Source organism: Pseudoliparis swirei, chromosome 23, assembly GCF_029220125.1.
Source record: "Pseudoliparis swirei isolate HS2019 ecotype Mariana Trench chromosome 23, NWPU_hadal_v1, whole genome shotgun sequence".
NCBI classification, from domain to species: domain Eukaryota; kingdom Metazoa; phylum Chordata; class Actinopteri; order Perciformes; family Liparidae; genus Pseudoliparis; species Pseudoliparis swirei.
This window is the reverse complement of record NC_079410.1, coordinates 8491429-8507674: the sequence shown is the minus strand read 5'-3', so window position 1 is coordinate 8507674 and position 16246 is coordinate 8491429. Positions and strand designations below refer to the sequence as shown.

Below are 16246 nucleotides of genomic sequence, written 5' to 3'. Positions count from 1 at the left end.
ACAAATTATATGCAACATGTATTTACTATAGATTGAAACACTGAAAGTATTTATCTGCTTTATTTACATGATGTCATACAACTGCAGACTGTTCACCACCACTGTTAAGGTATTGTATTACAATTCAAAAAGGCTTTACTTGGCATGTGCAACATCAGTAGTTCATGAAATAGATTTGTGGAATTAATGATACCGAGGTAAGTAGCATTCCTCTCCAAAAAATAATTTGTAACTTTACAGCTCCATTTTTTCGGAATGTTACGTTTTGGTCTTATAATCGGGGAATATACAGGGCAACGTGGCATTTCGGACCACCGTGTGTCCAGGGAATGACCGGCTGCTGCATTTTACAGACTGAACATCTCACTACTTCCTGTTAGGAGACAGAGTGCTCCAGTCCCGTGGATACAGACTATGATGTACTAGAGTCTACTAGTATATAGAGTGTCCACCATGTGGTGCAACCTCCTACAATAGTTCTGAATTTAAATAGCGTATGCATTTCAATGCACACATGCTTTAGCACGTACAAGCTGGCCGACCTTTCGTCCGATGCTGGAGGGAGACAGACGGAGTCTGAGAGATTAGTCACGTACTGGAGCAGACAGTGGTGTCGGATGTGTAATTGATAATCTGTGAAAAACGGGTTAGGAGACATCAACGAGACAGACGCGCAGGACGGAGAAGGACTCAGCCAGATGTTGCTGTGCATCTAGCCGTCAATGTCCCAGCTGAAGAGATGGTGTTTCACCAACATATCCTGCACCCCCTCTTTCAGTGGCCTCTGCTCCTTCTCCTGTAAAATAAAAACAGGAAATGTGGACAGCTTTGACCTAAAAGACAGAATCAGCATCACGCCAACAGTGATTTGACATAATAATGGTTCAATAACTGGAGGGACGTCCGCACTGAAGGGGCAGAATCAGGGGGAAGCGAGGCCATGCTCTGACAGACGTAACACTTTTATATTTGACCTCAGTCTTTCAATAGATTACATATTGTAAAAAAGAAAAAAAAGTACAGAGATTTGAGTGAAGACGACAAATTTCAAAGTTGATTTGTGTGACAGTGCATCAGGTCTTAAGTCGTCTCCTTGGCTCACCTCTTTCTTGTCAGGAAGCTCACAGTCTTGAGAGAGGCTGAAGGCAAACTTTGATAGCACCCTGAGGAGACAACAGTCATGTGTTTTATTAGTCAGATTATTTAATATACATACACACACTCACTCGTAAAATATTTGTTCTTAAAGACCCTTTTTAGATATTCAATGCCATTTTGAAACTACTGGATTTTATAACAATAATAATATTGCCAACCACCTTCAGGAATTCTGTACAGTCATTGGCAGCTTATCCTATTTAGTTATTCCTGGTTTGTTTGCTCCAAGTTTCCACAAGCAACCACTTAGAGTACTCTGAGATGTTGATGTTATTTGAAACTGAGACGAAGAGAAGGAAAACGGACGCGGTTTTAAAGTTCAGTGTTTCTTACCTGAGCTCACACTTGATCTGTACCCATCCAGGACTGCGGAGGAAGGACCACGGATGATACCATTTCTCTACAGCCGGCATGCTGGAGCACAACACCTCCAACCATAGGTGCAGCACCTGCTCACTGGTGGTGGAGACACGTGTGTGTTAAACCATAATTCATGAATTTGCATATTTTTAAGACTGTGCTTTTGATTCCCTGTGTGTGTGTGTGTGTGTGTCAGTATTTAGAACTCACTTAAGGCCGACGCAGGCAAGAGACCTAAACTTGACGTCCATCTGAGCGTGTGCCGTGTCATGGCTCATGTTGACCGACTGCACCGCCTGGGAAGAGACAGATGGCGCTCGTCACTTCCTACTTCCACTCATTAGGAGCTGAAACTACAGACGTGACCAGGCCTCTCATGACAAACTACTTAAAACATACTGAAAGATGGGAACTGGGACGAACGTCACGTCCATACACTATAATAAATAGATTTATATTCATCCTCACACTGCGGTCAACATTTAGCCAAATAAAATATGCAGTATGTTTCTACTCGAGTAGATTCTTACTTACTCTGTACAGCAGCTCCTCTGGTGTTAGTACTTTCCCGTCTTCATCCAACCTGTAACGACCGGAAGAGAACAAGCTGAAAGTGGACTCCTCATTCCATTACCGAAAACACATTTCAGTTCTTACCGCCAGTAAACATCTCATTTGTTTCTAATTGCAAGTTAACTACTTTTTATTTGAGTGCAAATGGACCAAGACTTCGCCTTAAATATAACTTTGAGCCAGACATAATTGCATAACGCTTCTCCCCGATTTTCCAATGCATGACTGACTTAAATAGCATGTCATAGTGCATTGTGGGTAAATTAAGATGGGGGTTGGGGGGGAGAAATGGCGGATGTTACGAGGACACTGCACCAATTATGGAATAAAAGAAATGTAAAACAGCAGAAATCCAAAAGTTAGAACCGTTAAAGATGTTTAGAAACTATTTAAGAATATGGTACAAGAATCCAAAAGAAATCACGGAAAAACAGTCCAAATAGTTAGCTAAAATTATTACATATTTAACCAACGGACCTTCTAACAGACCGTTACCATAGCAGCAGAAGTCTCAACACAAGGTTAGCCAATGGGAGAGGTCTTTAGTCCGTCTTAATGTTTATGCAGCAGACATGCTTGATGAGACCGGTCTAAGCCGATTTCAAGGCCGTCACGAGTCTTAAACCAACTTGTCACGATCCAAGCCTCCTCACAACCGCTTGCAAATTAAAGTCGATCCAGGACGTCATGTTGATGGGCATGGATGCTCCAGTCCTCAAAACACTGACATGGGAATATAATCCCCCACCGCCCTGTTAAATGTTCACAACAAATGAAGACCCCATACAGTTTTACCTGTAGGTTTTACACAGCACTAGTCTGGAGTAGACGGAGTTAAAGTCCCTCTCTACCTCTTTGCTGGCCGCCTGACAGAACACAAGACACAGAATGATTAATCCTCTGGTGACTTTTAGACAACAACTTTGCAATATGGTGCTATGTAAAAAAAAAAAAAAAATAGTAATTTAAAAAGAAGCTCCCCTACCTCTTCGATGAATAACCAAGGATGACAAGGTCCTCCCAGTATCGACGTCTTCTTGAGACCGTGCTGAAAAATGGCCTTCAGGGCCGGACACAGCGTGCCCCTGGCCAGGTCCGTCACGGCCTCCGTCACAGAGTCATCACCTGCTAATGAGTACTGGGACAGTCACAAAGAAATACAATCACAGTTTAAGACTCCAATACATCAGGAAACTGGAAGGGAAGAAAACAAAAGATGCAAATATACCATCGAGTGAACATTGTTGACATTGTCAGAAACACAGGTCTCATCAAGCTGATAATTAACTGCTTCTTACCTCTTTGCTTCTTTCATCTAGGATCTCCACAAATTTAGCCGGGAACCAGCCTGTTAAAAAGAGCCACAAAGAGCTTTGAAAACAGGTTAAAGAGAAAGAAAATATCCAGATGGAAACATTAGGTGTTGTTGATACAAACGACTAAAAGCACGCGCACACACCTCTAAGGCCATTGAGCTCGCCAACCCAACAGTGTTCATCTTTCTGCGAGATGATCTGAAAGATAAAAACACAGCTGTTTAAGATTCAGAGGCGAGTAGGAGTTGCTTGGTACGAGTGATGTAAGGATTGCAGTTATATCAGCGGGGATCAGCTGGTCGGGTCATAAAAAATACCATTCTGAATGACAGCTACGGGTTTGCAGATGGATGAAACGATGCATAAGTAATGAAGAAAATAGGAATTACATTATCTAAAATGTGAATATAGCATAGAGCAGAGCAGCTGACAGACGCAGAGCACATCTTAACACTTGGAACAGCAGCGTAACTTGACTTGTATCAGAAGCTAACAGTTTAGTTTAGAACAGGCCACACTTTTTGGTTTTGCTGCTTAAATGAACCACAATATTTGCTGCATTGACATTACTTTGCTCATGGAAATGTTAAAATGACTGACATCCGCAGCATATAATGCATAATCTATAAAGCAATATAGCCTGGAACTGATCGCGGGGGGAGTAAAATGTCAACGCAGTGTCGTCTTTCAAACAGGGAAGATACATAATCTCTTGCATCTTCAGTGCAGGCCTAATGTTTTGTTGAATGCGTGTCTGTGCAATGCGTAACTTACGGTGATGATGTCGTTCTTCCTGAAGCCAAGTTCATCGTCATCATGACGCTCAAAGTCCAGCAGAGCCTTTCCCCGTCTCCGTCGGTTGCGAGACACCACAAGAAAGTTTTCATGATCTCGCTGGTGGCTCTCCATGGAGTAGTCGGGAGTCAGTTCCTGGAGAGACGGCATGGGAGGAGTCAGGTCTGCTCATAAAAGGAGGCCTCCTTTAATGCTCCTCTAATTTCGGTCTAACTCACGGTGCTGGAGTGCCGTGGGTCCAGACAGTTGAAGTGTTCCGCAGTGCGGGATATGGCCTCTCGCAAGGCCGCCACATACTCCGTCTGCTTGATGTTCTTGGACTTTAGGGCCTCGGCCTCATCCTCCCCAAACAGCAGCGAGCTCAGGGTGGACTTCCTGCGCAGGGACTGCCTCCTCACCACCTGAACACAAACACAGGATAAACTATTACGGTTATTTTTAATGAGGAAAAAAAAAAAATACATGACAAAATAGACCAACTACTAAGACGATAACGACTGACCTTGTTGAGGTTGGTGTTGAGTGTTGCGTTGTTGCCATTGTTGCGCTGCGCCTGTTCATTTAGGATGTAGGCGAGGTGCTTGTGCCGGTGGGCTTCCAGCGTTTCCTCGGATAGAGTCCCTGCTAACCGCATCGCTTCCCCGAGAACCGCGGGCCCATCTCGCAGCTGGCTGGGCAAGTCCGACAGAGTATTGAAAATGGATGCCGAGTTCTCTGAGGCAACAAGTTCCTCCTCCTGTGGGTCGGGGAGTCAATTTCACAGGGATCAACAACAGGTTTTGTCAATAGAAGAAGGAGCCGGTGAATCCTTGGTGTGTGTGTGTGTGTGTAGGTGGAATGTCTCGGGGATGGAGCCGTCGTCGAGTAATCGAAGGTTCCCGTTCCAAACCTGATGAGCAAGTTGCAGCCTCTGGCATCAGTGTACGAATGCATCCAAGTGAGTGGGTGAATGTTGTAAAGCACTTTGAGTAGTCAATAAATTACATTGTTTTGGGATAAAAAAGAAAAGAAAAAAGAAACTATCATTATCAACTCAAGCGAACGGCTAATTTCACACAGTAAAATAACTCGACAAAAAAAGTGAAGTGTATTAGGGGGTCAAGACTCACAAAATAGGTGGTGGAGTAGAAGTACCTGGATTTTGAGCATGCCCAGTGTGATCTGGAAGAGCACCAGTGAGCCCTGGTAGAAGAGCAGGTCCCAGATCCTCAGGAGCAGACGGATGTCCACCACGCTGGCAAATGACGTCAGGAACCAATGCAGCGTGATCAGCGACAACTCTGGAGGCATAAGAGGCGGAGGTTACATATTGTACGCAATATACAGTTTATACTATTTTCCACACTCACTTTTTTAAAACAACACAGCAGGTTGTGGGTAATCTCTTGTTCTTTGAATGCCCACGTTGCCCCTCACCTCGCCATCTTTCATAACACCCATTCTTACCGATGTCATGCTCCTGCAGGAGACGGTCGAGGGCAGGCAGGTACTGAACAACGAGCTGGCGGAGAACCCTCTGGTCCGTTTGGACGCCCAGCAGAGTGGAGGAGAAGTAGGATGGCGGAAGGAGGTCTTCGATGAGAGCACACATCATCCAAAGGGCATCCTCCTCCTCAAGAAAGAGCAGCAGACAGGAAACCACCTGGGGAGAGCGAGACACAATGGAGAGGGAGCTCTACGGCGTGTACTGTACACGTGACGATGGTGCTACTGCAAGTCGGAGTGAGTTCATATGAACATGGTGTGCAGCCTGGTGTAATGTACTCGTTTCTGTAAACACGTGTGCTCACCATGCCGGTGCCCTGGCAGTACCCGATGTCTGGGTAGAGCCAGGCCAGACCTTTCAGCACCCGTCTCAGCCTCGGCACGCCGACACTGGTCATGCTACAGAAACACGCATTGGTGGGCATGGTCCGCAACAGGTCTTTCTCTATCTGAAGGACAGAGGTCAACAAGGAACAATCACATTACGACCTCACATTCACTTTTGTTGATGCGAGCACCAGTTATTAAAGATCTAAATCAAGGCTTATTTTATAATGGCGACTTATTTCTGACTTTATAGCATTAACTGTAATGCAGCACCGTGGTTATCGATCCAACATCCTCATACACCGGATTCTACCGGCAACCCATCGACCACCCGCCTCACCACAGAATAAAATCATCTTGCACTTAAATAATAAATCTGAACGCGTGGTCAATTGTACAATAGTTGTGAATTCAACATGGAAAATACTGACTGTACTTTGTTGGCTTCATGTCCATACATTTATATAAGTCTGCAGCAGACTCCCGCTTCGTTCATGCGTTTTGGGGGTCTAAATAATATATGGAATGAAAATGCATATGTGTATAATATATAAATATGCCAGAAACAAGTAGTTGTTAGTTTCCAACTCTGAATTAAATCAATCAACCATTGACGCTTGTTCTCAAGAAGAACTCCGCTTGGTTAGAAGTCTGCAATAAGATTGGGTTTGGTTACATGTACAGAAACCGTTTACCTGTTTGGCGTTGCTGGTGTCGTCATTAGAACTGTTCTTGATGATTTCTCGGTAGGCGATCTCAGAGGTCCTCTTCTTCTGCAGCGCTCCAGCCAGACGCATCCATAGCTAACAGACACAATATCTTGAATGCACTGTTTTGTCACTTAATGTCATACATAAATACTTAAAAAAGGACAACTATCTACCAGTCTAGGGACTTTTATGAATTCAAATTGACTGGCTATTGTGGCAAGTATTTCAGCCCAGCCACTTCTAATAAATGACACAAGTAGTTGTCCCATGCGGAGCCAGTGTATTTACCTGTGGCCTCATGCTGTGTGGTATGCCACCGAGCACCAGGGAACGCAGGCGCTCAGAGCGCTGGAGGACGGGGTCGATGAGCTCCCAGGTCAGGTCACCCACCGTGTGGTTGTGGGTGAACTCCAGGTGGGCTTGCCAGCGCAATCGCTGCTGGGGGTCTTCACGCTGGGGGGAGCCTTCAGTGCCCAGCCAGGACCTGGGCTTCACGTCGTCTGAGGGAGACCAGAGTCATCAGGATGAGAAGTGGTTGGGTTTCTTTGCATGTCAAAATATGAACAAAAGTAAAACACCTTCCACCTCTTGAATCGAGGTATGGGGAAATGATGTCAAGCACAATTGTTGTGAAACGAATTATGAAAGGGACATGGAAGTAAAGTGATAAGAGGCGCGTGAGGGGAAAGGTGTCTGGATAAGAGACAAGTGGTAGAATAACAAAGACAAAAATAGAAGTGGAGACGTACATTGTCCGGCTAGCAGCTGACATGTTTGTATTGCCATGTTAAAGGTTGTATTATTATATAACCGTTTTATGTTGACAAATTGACATTCACATCAACTTCCAATAAAATTGAAAAAAAGCTGCAGATTAAAAGTATTACTTTCCGAAAAAATTAAGTAGTGAAATAATTCTCCCCCTCTCTCCCCCTCTCTCCCCCTCTCTCCCCCTCTAGGCTACAGCAGACCTGAATATTCTGTTGTTCTGTTGTCTAATTGAGGTGTGCATATATTAGATAGCTTAATCGTCCGAACAACAATAACCCATAATGTTTCAATTCGGCACATTTAAATAAAAACTCCCAACAGCCATACATGAAGAAAAAAAAAAACTGCTTCAATCCGTGAGGAGCCGAGTTAGCGTATCGAATGTTATAGTTCCCTCTGATTCCCTCGCATCAGATTTCATTTGTTTTGTAATCTTATTTATTCAGTAACTGTGGGGAACATGGTGTGGGCGAAGAAACAACATAGCTGTACTACAAGTAACGATACACACTCCTACATCGGCCCTGGAAAAACTGGCAACAATTTCCACCACCATGACAGCGACATCCAATTACTGAATGTACTGGAAGCAGTTTTGCATAACTTTTCAGCAAAAACAAAGACCAACATCATATATATAAAACATCAACTGTTACGAAAGAACAACAAGCAACATTAAATATAACAACAATCGGATGAATGTAGAAGATAGTGCAGGCTAGACAAAGTATTCGACAACCTAAGCCCATAGAAACAGCTTCCCTTACCACTACACTAGAACAGGCTTTGAAAATTTGTTTTAAAGGGTTAATAAAAAAATTCTCCCTCCTAAGGCAAGCAATAAAAAGCTGCAGTCATAAATGAGATCACATGCACTTACTTTGTGTGCATGCATAATGGATCCAGTGTGACCAAATGTGGGAGACTTCCATTTGTGTTTCTTGATTGGGATTCAAGAACTTCATCAGAGGAAAAGTTGGAAATGGGCAAGTACGAGTTAATGTGAGATGAACAGTGACATTACCTTCAGGGGCCACTTTGAAGCCAAACTCATCGTATTGGGGTTCCAGCCGCTCTGAGGGCTCCTTCTGGGGAAGGAAACAAATAACATGCATTTCATGAGCAGAGGAAATGGTGATGGTGACTGTAGAAGGCAGCGCTGGAGACGGCCTCAGCACCGGTTCTGATCTTAAATGTCAGTTATCGGACCAGATGTCAAATGAAAACTAATCTCATGTAGCGCACCGAGAGTTATACTCCCTTCGATGCAACAAATACTTCTGAAGGTTTGCACAGTCACATCCTCACTTGATGGTACTTGGCCAAAATGTCCTGGGGCCACATGCTGGGGGTGAGAGCAGAGAACGGCCCACCAGGGGCTGGTGTGTAGGTACCTAAAACAGACATTAGAACTACTTATGAAACACATCTTGGAATAAATACCTTTATGGAATTTTGACAATATTAAAGCCGGTTGAAACCACATATGAGGTATCAAAATATCCTAAATGAATCCAAAGTAAAGAGTAAGATATCCATTCTGGTGATAGAATTTAATACCATTAATCAAATATAAACGATTCATGACATTTCAGCAATCCAAGGGTGTCTTTCAGGACATGAAATACACTTTCAGTAACCCATCTTCAAATTAAAAGCATTACATTCTTTAATATCTTTACCTGACATGGTGTTGGTAGTAGAGGGAATAGTTTCTATCGGCAAATATCACAGTCACGTTGGAGAAAGGTGGTCAGCAGACAGCACCCACTCTGGAAAAAGGACAAAGAGGAGGAGTTGGTGGGAAGTGTGATCAAACTATGACATCTGATTAGTCAGCATCTATAAAATAGTGGACCAAGTTGTTGCAGTGGCAATCCATCCAAGGCAGAATTAAATTAAAAACTAAGTTATAGGCAATGTCTAAAATCCTATTACAATGCGTCTTCTGGAAACCTGCCTCGGCCATAAACATCATTGCGGTTGTTTAAGTATCTTTTACACGGACACAAATCTCTCAAGTCCAACAGTGGCTTCAAAAGCTTCAATGTTCCTTCTTCTTCAATCCGTACTGAAGAAAGAAAGTCAGAGGCCGACACAAAGAAGTGCGAGGGGAAGAGCTCCAGAGACGTGCTGGTCTCTCTTCTCATGGCCATATGACTGTTGTTCTCACTTCACATTTCTGAAATGAATGACAAAACACATCAAGGTGTTAATAATAATTTAAATGTACATATAAAAACAAAAGGAAGTCAGCCAAGAAAGCTACATCTTAAATACCCACGACCAATGTGCTGCTGTCCCAAAGTGTTTTGAGCACACAGAACAACATCAAAAATCCACTGATTGGATAGTAAATATCCAGGGTTCTTACACATTTTGACAAATGGATTTCCATGACTTTCCATAACTCGTCTGACTTTAAACCAAATTTCCATGACCACACTGAAATCTCGGTAGAAACATTAACAATTTAGAAAATTTAGCGTATTGGGAATTTGAGAGCGTATGCCGGCTTATATTTTGAGCGTCCTTCTTTAAAAAACATTAATTATTTCAAACTACATGACCTTAAACTCAAATGCACATGTGATAACAAATTTCCATGACTTTTCCAATACTTTTATGATTTAAGTTTTCTCCATGACTTTTCCAGGCCTGGAAATTACCATTTTAAAATGCCATGACTTTTCCAGGTTTTCCATGACCGTACGAACCCTGAATATCTATTATTTCTATAAGAGCCAGCCTTTCCATTGATAAATAAGCAATTGAGTAAGGGAAGCCAAGAAAGGCCGTAACATCTCGCTTTCACGTTCTTATTAAGTATCCTAAGACTACTTGGGAGTGAATTCACCGGCAAACTACACACGGGCAAACAGAACTGCACATTAACCGTCACCTGCGGATAAGGCTCTCCAGCACACACCTGCCAACATGATTCATTTCAGCGGCCGGCGTGCAGCATCTGAGCAGGGAGTTAGGACTTAAGAGATGAGAAATCAATTAGAGGTCTGGAGGACGGCCAAGTTCTTTCAGGCTCGCTGTGTGTCGCTCAGGGGAGTGCTGGGATTGTGGAGTGACTCCCTGAGAAGAACACAAACCGTACAGTCGCCTGCAAGACAACCAACACGACCCAGCTCCCCCGCAAACTCTATTGACAATCCAACTGCTGCAGAAGGAAGCAAAAGTTATACCTGAAATAATATAATAATATCAGCAGGTCTGTTGATGGTCAAATAATAGTTTGAATAACTTTTCCAATAGTAATGCCGGACAAATGATGGTTCCAACCTGTAAGAATGTGCTGCTAGTCGAGTGTGAAGACATACCGACCCTATGCCGGTAAACCATGGGCCCCAAGGAACTGTAATGGGATTATATTTAATGTAAATTTCATCAACTAATCAATCAATTGAAAATGTTCTAATTTTGAATCCTTATTGTCAGAGTTATACTAACATTTAAATCTGAAAATGTTAGTTTAAAATCTAATGTCAAGGAGCTGGTTGTGAGTATCAGCTGCTGCTGAAGTTACCAGGAGTTAACAAGATGCCCCGTCAATACCGTTATATTATGTCAACCAATATTATGTTTGCTTCCGACACAGAGACATCTTATTGGGTACGTTTCGGCAGATTTCGCCCTTTAAGGGTTCTTCAGGAAAAAATGTCATGTCAAATAAACTATAAGCTGATGCATTTCCTCCACATTATCAACTTAAAATATGAGTGTTGACCTCAGCAGTCAGTTGGTCTCTTGTCAAAAAGGCTTTCAAAAAAATCATAAAAATCAAATATATTACAGTAAAGTCCCAACAGGCTCAGACCACATGGTCGCGCATCAAATTCAAAGCTAAGACACAGTGCAAGTAAGTTTCAAATCAATAAATAAATGCATGCATTTTCAAATTATTTTTTTATTTTTTTTTTGTTATTAAATTTTTTGTTATTAAATATACACTTTCTACTTCAATTGTTATAGTTAGCGGTAATGCCTGAATGACTGGTTTGCTGACCGACATTAAAAGAAGAAGAAGAAGACGAGAAGAAGAAGAAGAAGAAAGTGGAAGAAGTGAGAGGGGGGGGGGAGGTGGTGTGAGAAGAGAGGCACTGAGGCGAGGAGGGGAGCAGCCGGAGAGTCAGGTCAAGAGATCCAGAGAGCGGATCCCCCCCCCCGAGTTGAATCTCTTCCTCAGCCGACTCTCACATGACTGAGCCCTTATAGACTGATGTTCACTCGATGTAAATTTCGATCGGAGCGCGCGAGGAGTTTGCGAGGGTTAAGGAACGCGAAGGAACAACGTCCGGTTTGCAAAAGTTAGCGGAAAGAACTACGTGAAAACAACATAAAAACAAAATAAAAAATCGACATGTAACAAGATATAAACTAAACAAATAAATGAATGAACTGAACTTGTATATTTTCTAGAGATTTTTCTGATTATAATTAAAAATTTTTTTATTTAATTAAATGTTTAACAAAAGTTTTATTTAAAAAATTAGTCAGTCTTTGCTAAATATGTTTTGTATGTGTATTCAAAAGAGTTCAAAGAAGAAAATGATGAATGCAATTCCATACATATCTGAAATGAAATCAACAAAACAATCAAACAATAAAAAAAATTCAATATCAATTTTTTTAAAGTAAAGTAAATAAATGTTTAAAAAAATCGGTAATTTTTTTTTGTTTTTGATATATATATATATATTATTTCCTCAGCAATATCATACAATGCTACACAATAAATAGAATCAATCAACACACATCGTGATGTGATTGATATTATTCGAGATGAGATGTGGATTGTGATCGAGATCGTGATGGTATTATCGGCGAGATACTGATTTGTTCAGTGATGATCGATCAATCGGCAGATAGATGATGATCGGTGTGATCGTGATCGTGTGATCATCGGATCATGATTTGAGTGATTCGATGATGATCGGAAAAAAACCTGATCGAACAAATCAAGAAACCAATGTTTGTTTTGCCACATACACATGGGCACAATGCACATGCTCAAGGTATGTTTTTTTTATGTTTTTAATCTTTTCAGTAACTTGATGTTTAACTTCTTGAAGAGTTCTTCTGAAGAGTTGTTTGTTTTGAGGGCAGCAAATTGTATATTGTATTATCATTATCAGTAAAATGAAAAAATACAAAAAAAAGTAGAAAAAAGTTTTGTGTTTTGTTTTATTTTTGTGTCAGTTTTCCTGCTGAGAAGCGCCTAAGCGGCTAAGCGGCTTTTTTTGATCCCAGCGCCTAAGGCAAAAAAAAAAAAAAAAAAAAAAAAAAAAAAAAACTGTGTTCATGTTCATCAGGTTTCATATGTTCTCAATAGTATAATAGTAGGAGGTGTGGAGGTGTGTGTGTGTGTGCTATCGGCGCAGCGCGGCACCTGCTGATCACGATCTCAATACGCACTCAATGAATGAATAGAAGGAATGAAGAAGGCTTTTTTTTTGGACCACCACAAGACCCCCATTTGACAGGAAAAAAAAGCTAAAATTTTTCTGCTGCGCCCCTAACATTTTAAGTTAGGAGCGACTGTGCTCCTAGTTAAAAAAGTTAGTCTGGAGCCCTGAAAGTAGTTGTATTCATTGCTTTACAACATTTCCCACAATGGTCAGATTCAAACGGAGGTACTGAGGAGGAGACTGCACCAGTGATGCAGACTGCAACACCTCTAGAGGAAATCAAATCACTTTTGGTGACTTGGCTGGGCCCACTATGGGACACTTTTTTTCCCCATTTTACGCTGAACACAATAAGATGTTTTCCATTATTGAGGTGCGGCTGTTTTCACCTGTGTTTGCACACAGTCTGGTTGACACCCTGGAGCAAATAAAGCAAATAGTAACATCCTGCTGGACCGACAGGGCAAGCGAGTGCGTGCCAGGCAAAAAGTCCCTTCCTTTTCAAATCTGTAGAGTCCTTATTTTTACCTTGATAACGGAGTTCGTGTTGCCCTGTTGGCATGCCCTCCAGACACCCCTCCCACCTCATTCAATTGTCCTCCCAGTCACCACAACAATGGTGACTCATGTCCCCCGCTCATGAATACGCCCACTAATCGGCCATGCACGTCGGGCAGGCTCGTGCGCCGCCAAGTCAGCTTTGGCTGAAGAATGATAGACAGCCCTGTGGACTCTTTGGCAGACTGACTTTCCATGTGTCTCCATTCACACATCGAGACACACACACAGGGGTATGTGGCACTGCGCTTAACTGGCATGTGGCTTCCTTTAAGAGCAGGGAAACTAGACGCTATTGGGAAAACCACTTCAAAATCAACCGCTGCTCAGGGAATTGAGACGGGACCGATTACGCAGCGGAAAGGACCATTCATCATCAGAGTTTAAAGCGGATTCGTCTGCGAACAGCTTTATTAGAGCGTTTGACAATATTCCGCAACAAGTGATGTTTGCATTCGTGGATACACACCCGGCATAGCACTATGTGCGTCAGGGAACAATATGAAGAAGGTTACACGCAAACTGAACTATTAGAGGTTTGCTGATGTGCACAGTTTGAGCAGGTAAAACAAAAATGTCTGCTTACTCTTGAGCTGTGCGTCAATAGTACTGCCCTCTGGAAATGTTGAATATTAAAGTTAACGTCCGCTGAATGAACGTTACGTCAAATCTCCCGCTGACGTCAAATGCAGAGGACAGACTAACTAATTGAGCAGTATAGTTATGTGACAAAAGACGTGACGTCCGCCAGTGAGCCGAGGTAACGGGGACAACTCCTGACGGCCGTCTCGGAGACAACGGGACGTTATTCCCGTAGAGTTGTCAACTGTTAGCCCACCATGCTACCTTTTGCGTGTAGCTAGTCAGCTTAACAGTTTAACGTGACACACAAATGGACGCACGTTATCCCGCTAGCGTTAACTCACCGTGACATTATTCTCGCGAAGGAACAAGGAATTGGTTTGCGGCGAACGTGTCTTCCGTCGTAGGAGAAGGGGAAACGCCATATGCTATGCCATCATTCCCGTCTGGTATTTGCCATTTCGCTACGTAGTGCACCTGCTAGCGACGCGAGTCTCCGTTGTATCCTTACACCCTTTAAGGTTTTTTCCCTTTCCATCCTGAGAAGTAGTTCCATATCCCGGAACTACACTTATCACGGAAAATATCCCTCCGCGGAGAGATGACGTAGGCACACGACGTTATTTGTGCTGCTCCATTCATTCTTTAGTTTCCTCATTCATTCCAGTACAACACAATTTAAATAACTTGTGACGATCCCCTGGTAGCTTACGTACCAATCATAACGCGAGATGCAATAACCACCACCGGACAGTTATTGAGAACAAAAACATGCGTGGTGCCCCGTGTCGATTGTTTGTGTATTTATTTGTTATTTTAAATTACACGTTTAACATTTAGTATAATGCTCTCTCAAGGAGGATGTGTCCCTGATAAACTGGCTATACGTTTAAAAAATAAATAAAAGTACATATCAATTATGTGTTATGCTCTTTTTTACTTGGAAGTTGTGATGCACCAATAACGTGAAAACAATTTCTATTCTAGCCTATAATCATACATGTCTTTAAGTTATAATGAGTTAATACATTATTCTCATACCTCTAAATTCGAGCATGCAGACTATATCCTTACAAAACGGATTGTTATATTTAAATAGTAAATCATGTTGTTTATTGACAGAAGTGAAACAATTCTAGAAACATCATTGAATCTTTGGTCATCATAATGGAGACCATTATTAGTCCAATTCGATATTTCCCTTGAGAGACACACCTTGAATTCTCTCTCAAAGCGATTCACTGATTGTTGAAACATAAAAGCTTTTACACGATTGCGCCACAAGATGTCTCTTGTGCTATTCCACATTTGCACATTATTTATAGCTCAACCATTGGAAATAAAACCTAACAGCATACTGTTAATTCCATTATTGCAGCTCCCACAATCCTCCATCTTACACCTCCACCCACATTCTCACCCACAAACACATATCATGTATATGTATATACACATATGTCTATTATTTTAGGTATATATACATTATCTCATGTTTATATTTATATATACACATACATATTATCGTAGGTGTGTGTTTGTGGGTGATAAGTCTGTAAGAAGTCTGGCATGCTCCTGCAGTCATAATTGGACTCAGGGGACAACACCCTTTTATCTTTGTGTTTGTTTTGTTTGCTTCTTGTCTTTCTATTCTGTTTGTCTATATGCTCTATGTAAAGCGTCTTTGAGTGCATTGAACAGCGCTATATAAATGCAAATGATTATGATTATTATGATTATTATGATTATTATTATTATCTCATGTTTGTTAGTGGAAGTCAGACCAAGGGCATTATAACCAAATGATCATCTATTCCCCTTTAATGCTTGACCATTTGTATTTCTAAAGAATAAGTAAGTGTGTGTGAGTGAGAGAGAAAACACGTGTTGCAGCCTCCTGACAGAGGGGTCGATAATCTTTTAAAATGCAAAACACTTACGCAACAGTTCATCCCTCCGTTTTTGCATTCTGCAGTTATTTTTTGACTGACACAAGTGTACAGTGAAAACGTATAGGCCTACGTCCTTTTCTCTAAAATCTCTTCGCCTTGCATGTCCTTCCCTCTCCCCCAGCCCTTTCCCCTCTGCCTCTGCCCTGTGGAACATCGGCATGACGCGGTTCTGCTCTTTCTCACCCTCTTGCATGCAGTTTGCTGCACCATGCCAGAGTGAGTCACATCATTGGAGATGTTCC

General features: G+C 42.0%; 1 protein-coding gene across 5 annotated transcripts; it reads right to left on the bottom strand.

Annotated features, from left to right (window-relative positions):
• Positions 1–44: 44 nt before the first annotated feature.
• sgsm3 (small G protein signaling modulator 3) lies at positions 45–14614 on the bottom strand. 5 transcript variants are annotated; one of them, XM_056406514.1, is made up of 21 exons: positions 14400–14614; positions 9178–10481; positions 8804–8889; positions 8520–8583; positions 7013–7224; positions 6710–6817; positions 5993–6136; positions 5649–5844; positions 5337–5482; positions 4705–4938; positions 4421–4603; positions 4182–4337; positions 3551–3605; positions 3390–3439; positions 3077–3229; positions 2887–2957; positions 2053–2101; positions 1729–1814; positions 1492–1614; positions 1103–1163; positions 45–796 (listed from the first exon to the last, which is right to left on the bottom strand). In XM_056406514.1, exons 2-21 carry the CDS (start codon positions 9182–9184, stop codon positions 713–715), a joined length of 2268 nt encoding a protein of 755 aa, XP_056262489.1. In that variant the 5' UTR covers positions 9185–10481; positions 14400–14614; the 3' UTR covers positions 45–712. The 5 variants fall into 5 exon arrangements, with proteins under 5 accessions (XP_056262489.1, XP_056262491.1, XP_056262488.1 ...); XM_056406516.1 differs by having other exon boundaries at positions 9178–9677; XM_056406513.1 differs by having other exon boundaries at positions 9178–9267.
• Positions 14615–16246: the final 1632 nt, after the last annotated feature.

What these genes read in the sequence shown, in the direction of transcription:
- sgsm3 (XM_056406514.1), bottom strand. An exon ending in CTTCAAAGTGGCCCCTGAAG is followed by an intron (nt 7,225 to 8,519) that starts GTAATGTCACTG and finishes GGTCTCCCTCAG; the next exon opens with ACGACGTGAAGCCCAGGTCC. An exon ending in ACCCACGGCACTCCAGCACC is followed by an intron (nt 4,338 to 4,420) that starts GTGAGTTAGACC and finishes CCGTCTCTCCAG; the next exon opens with GAACTGACTCCCGACTACTC.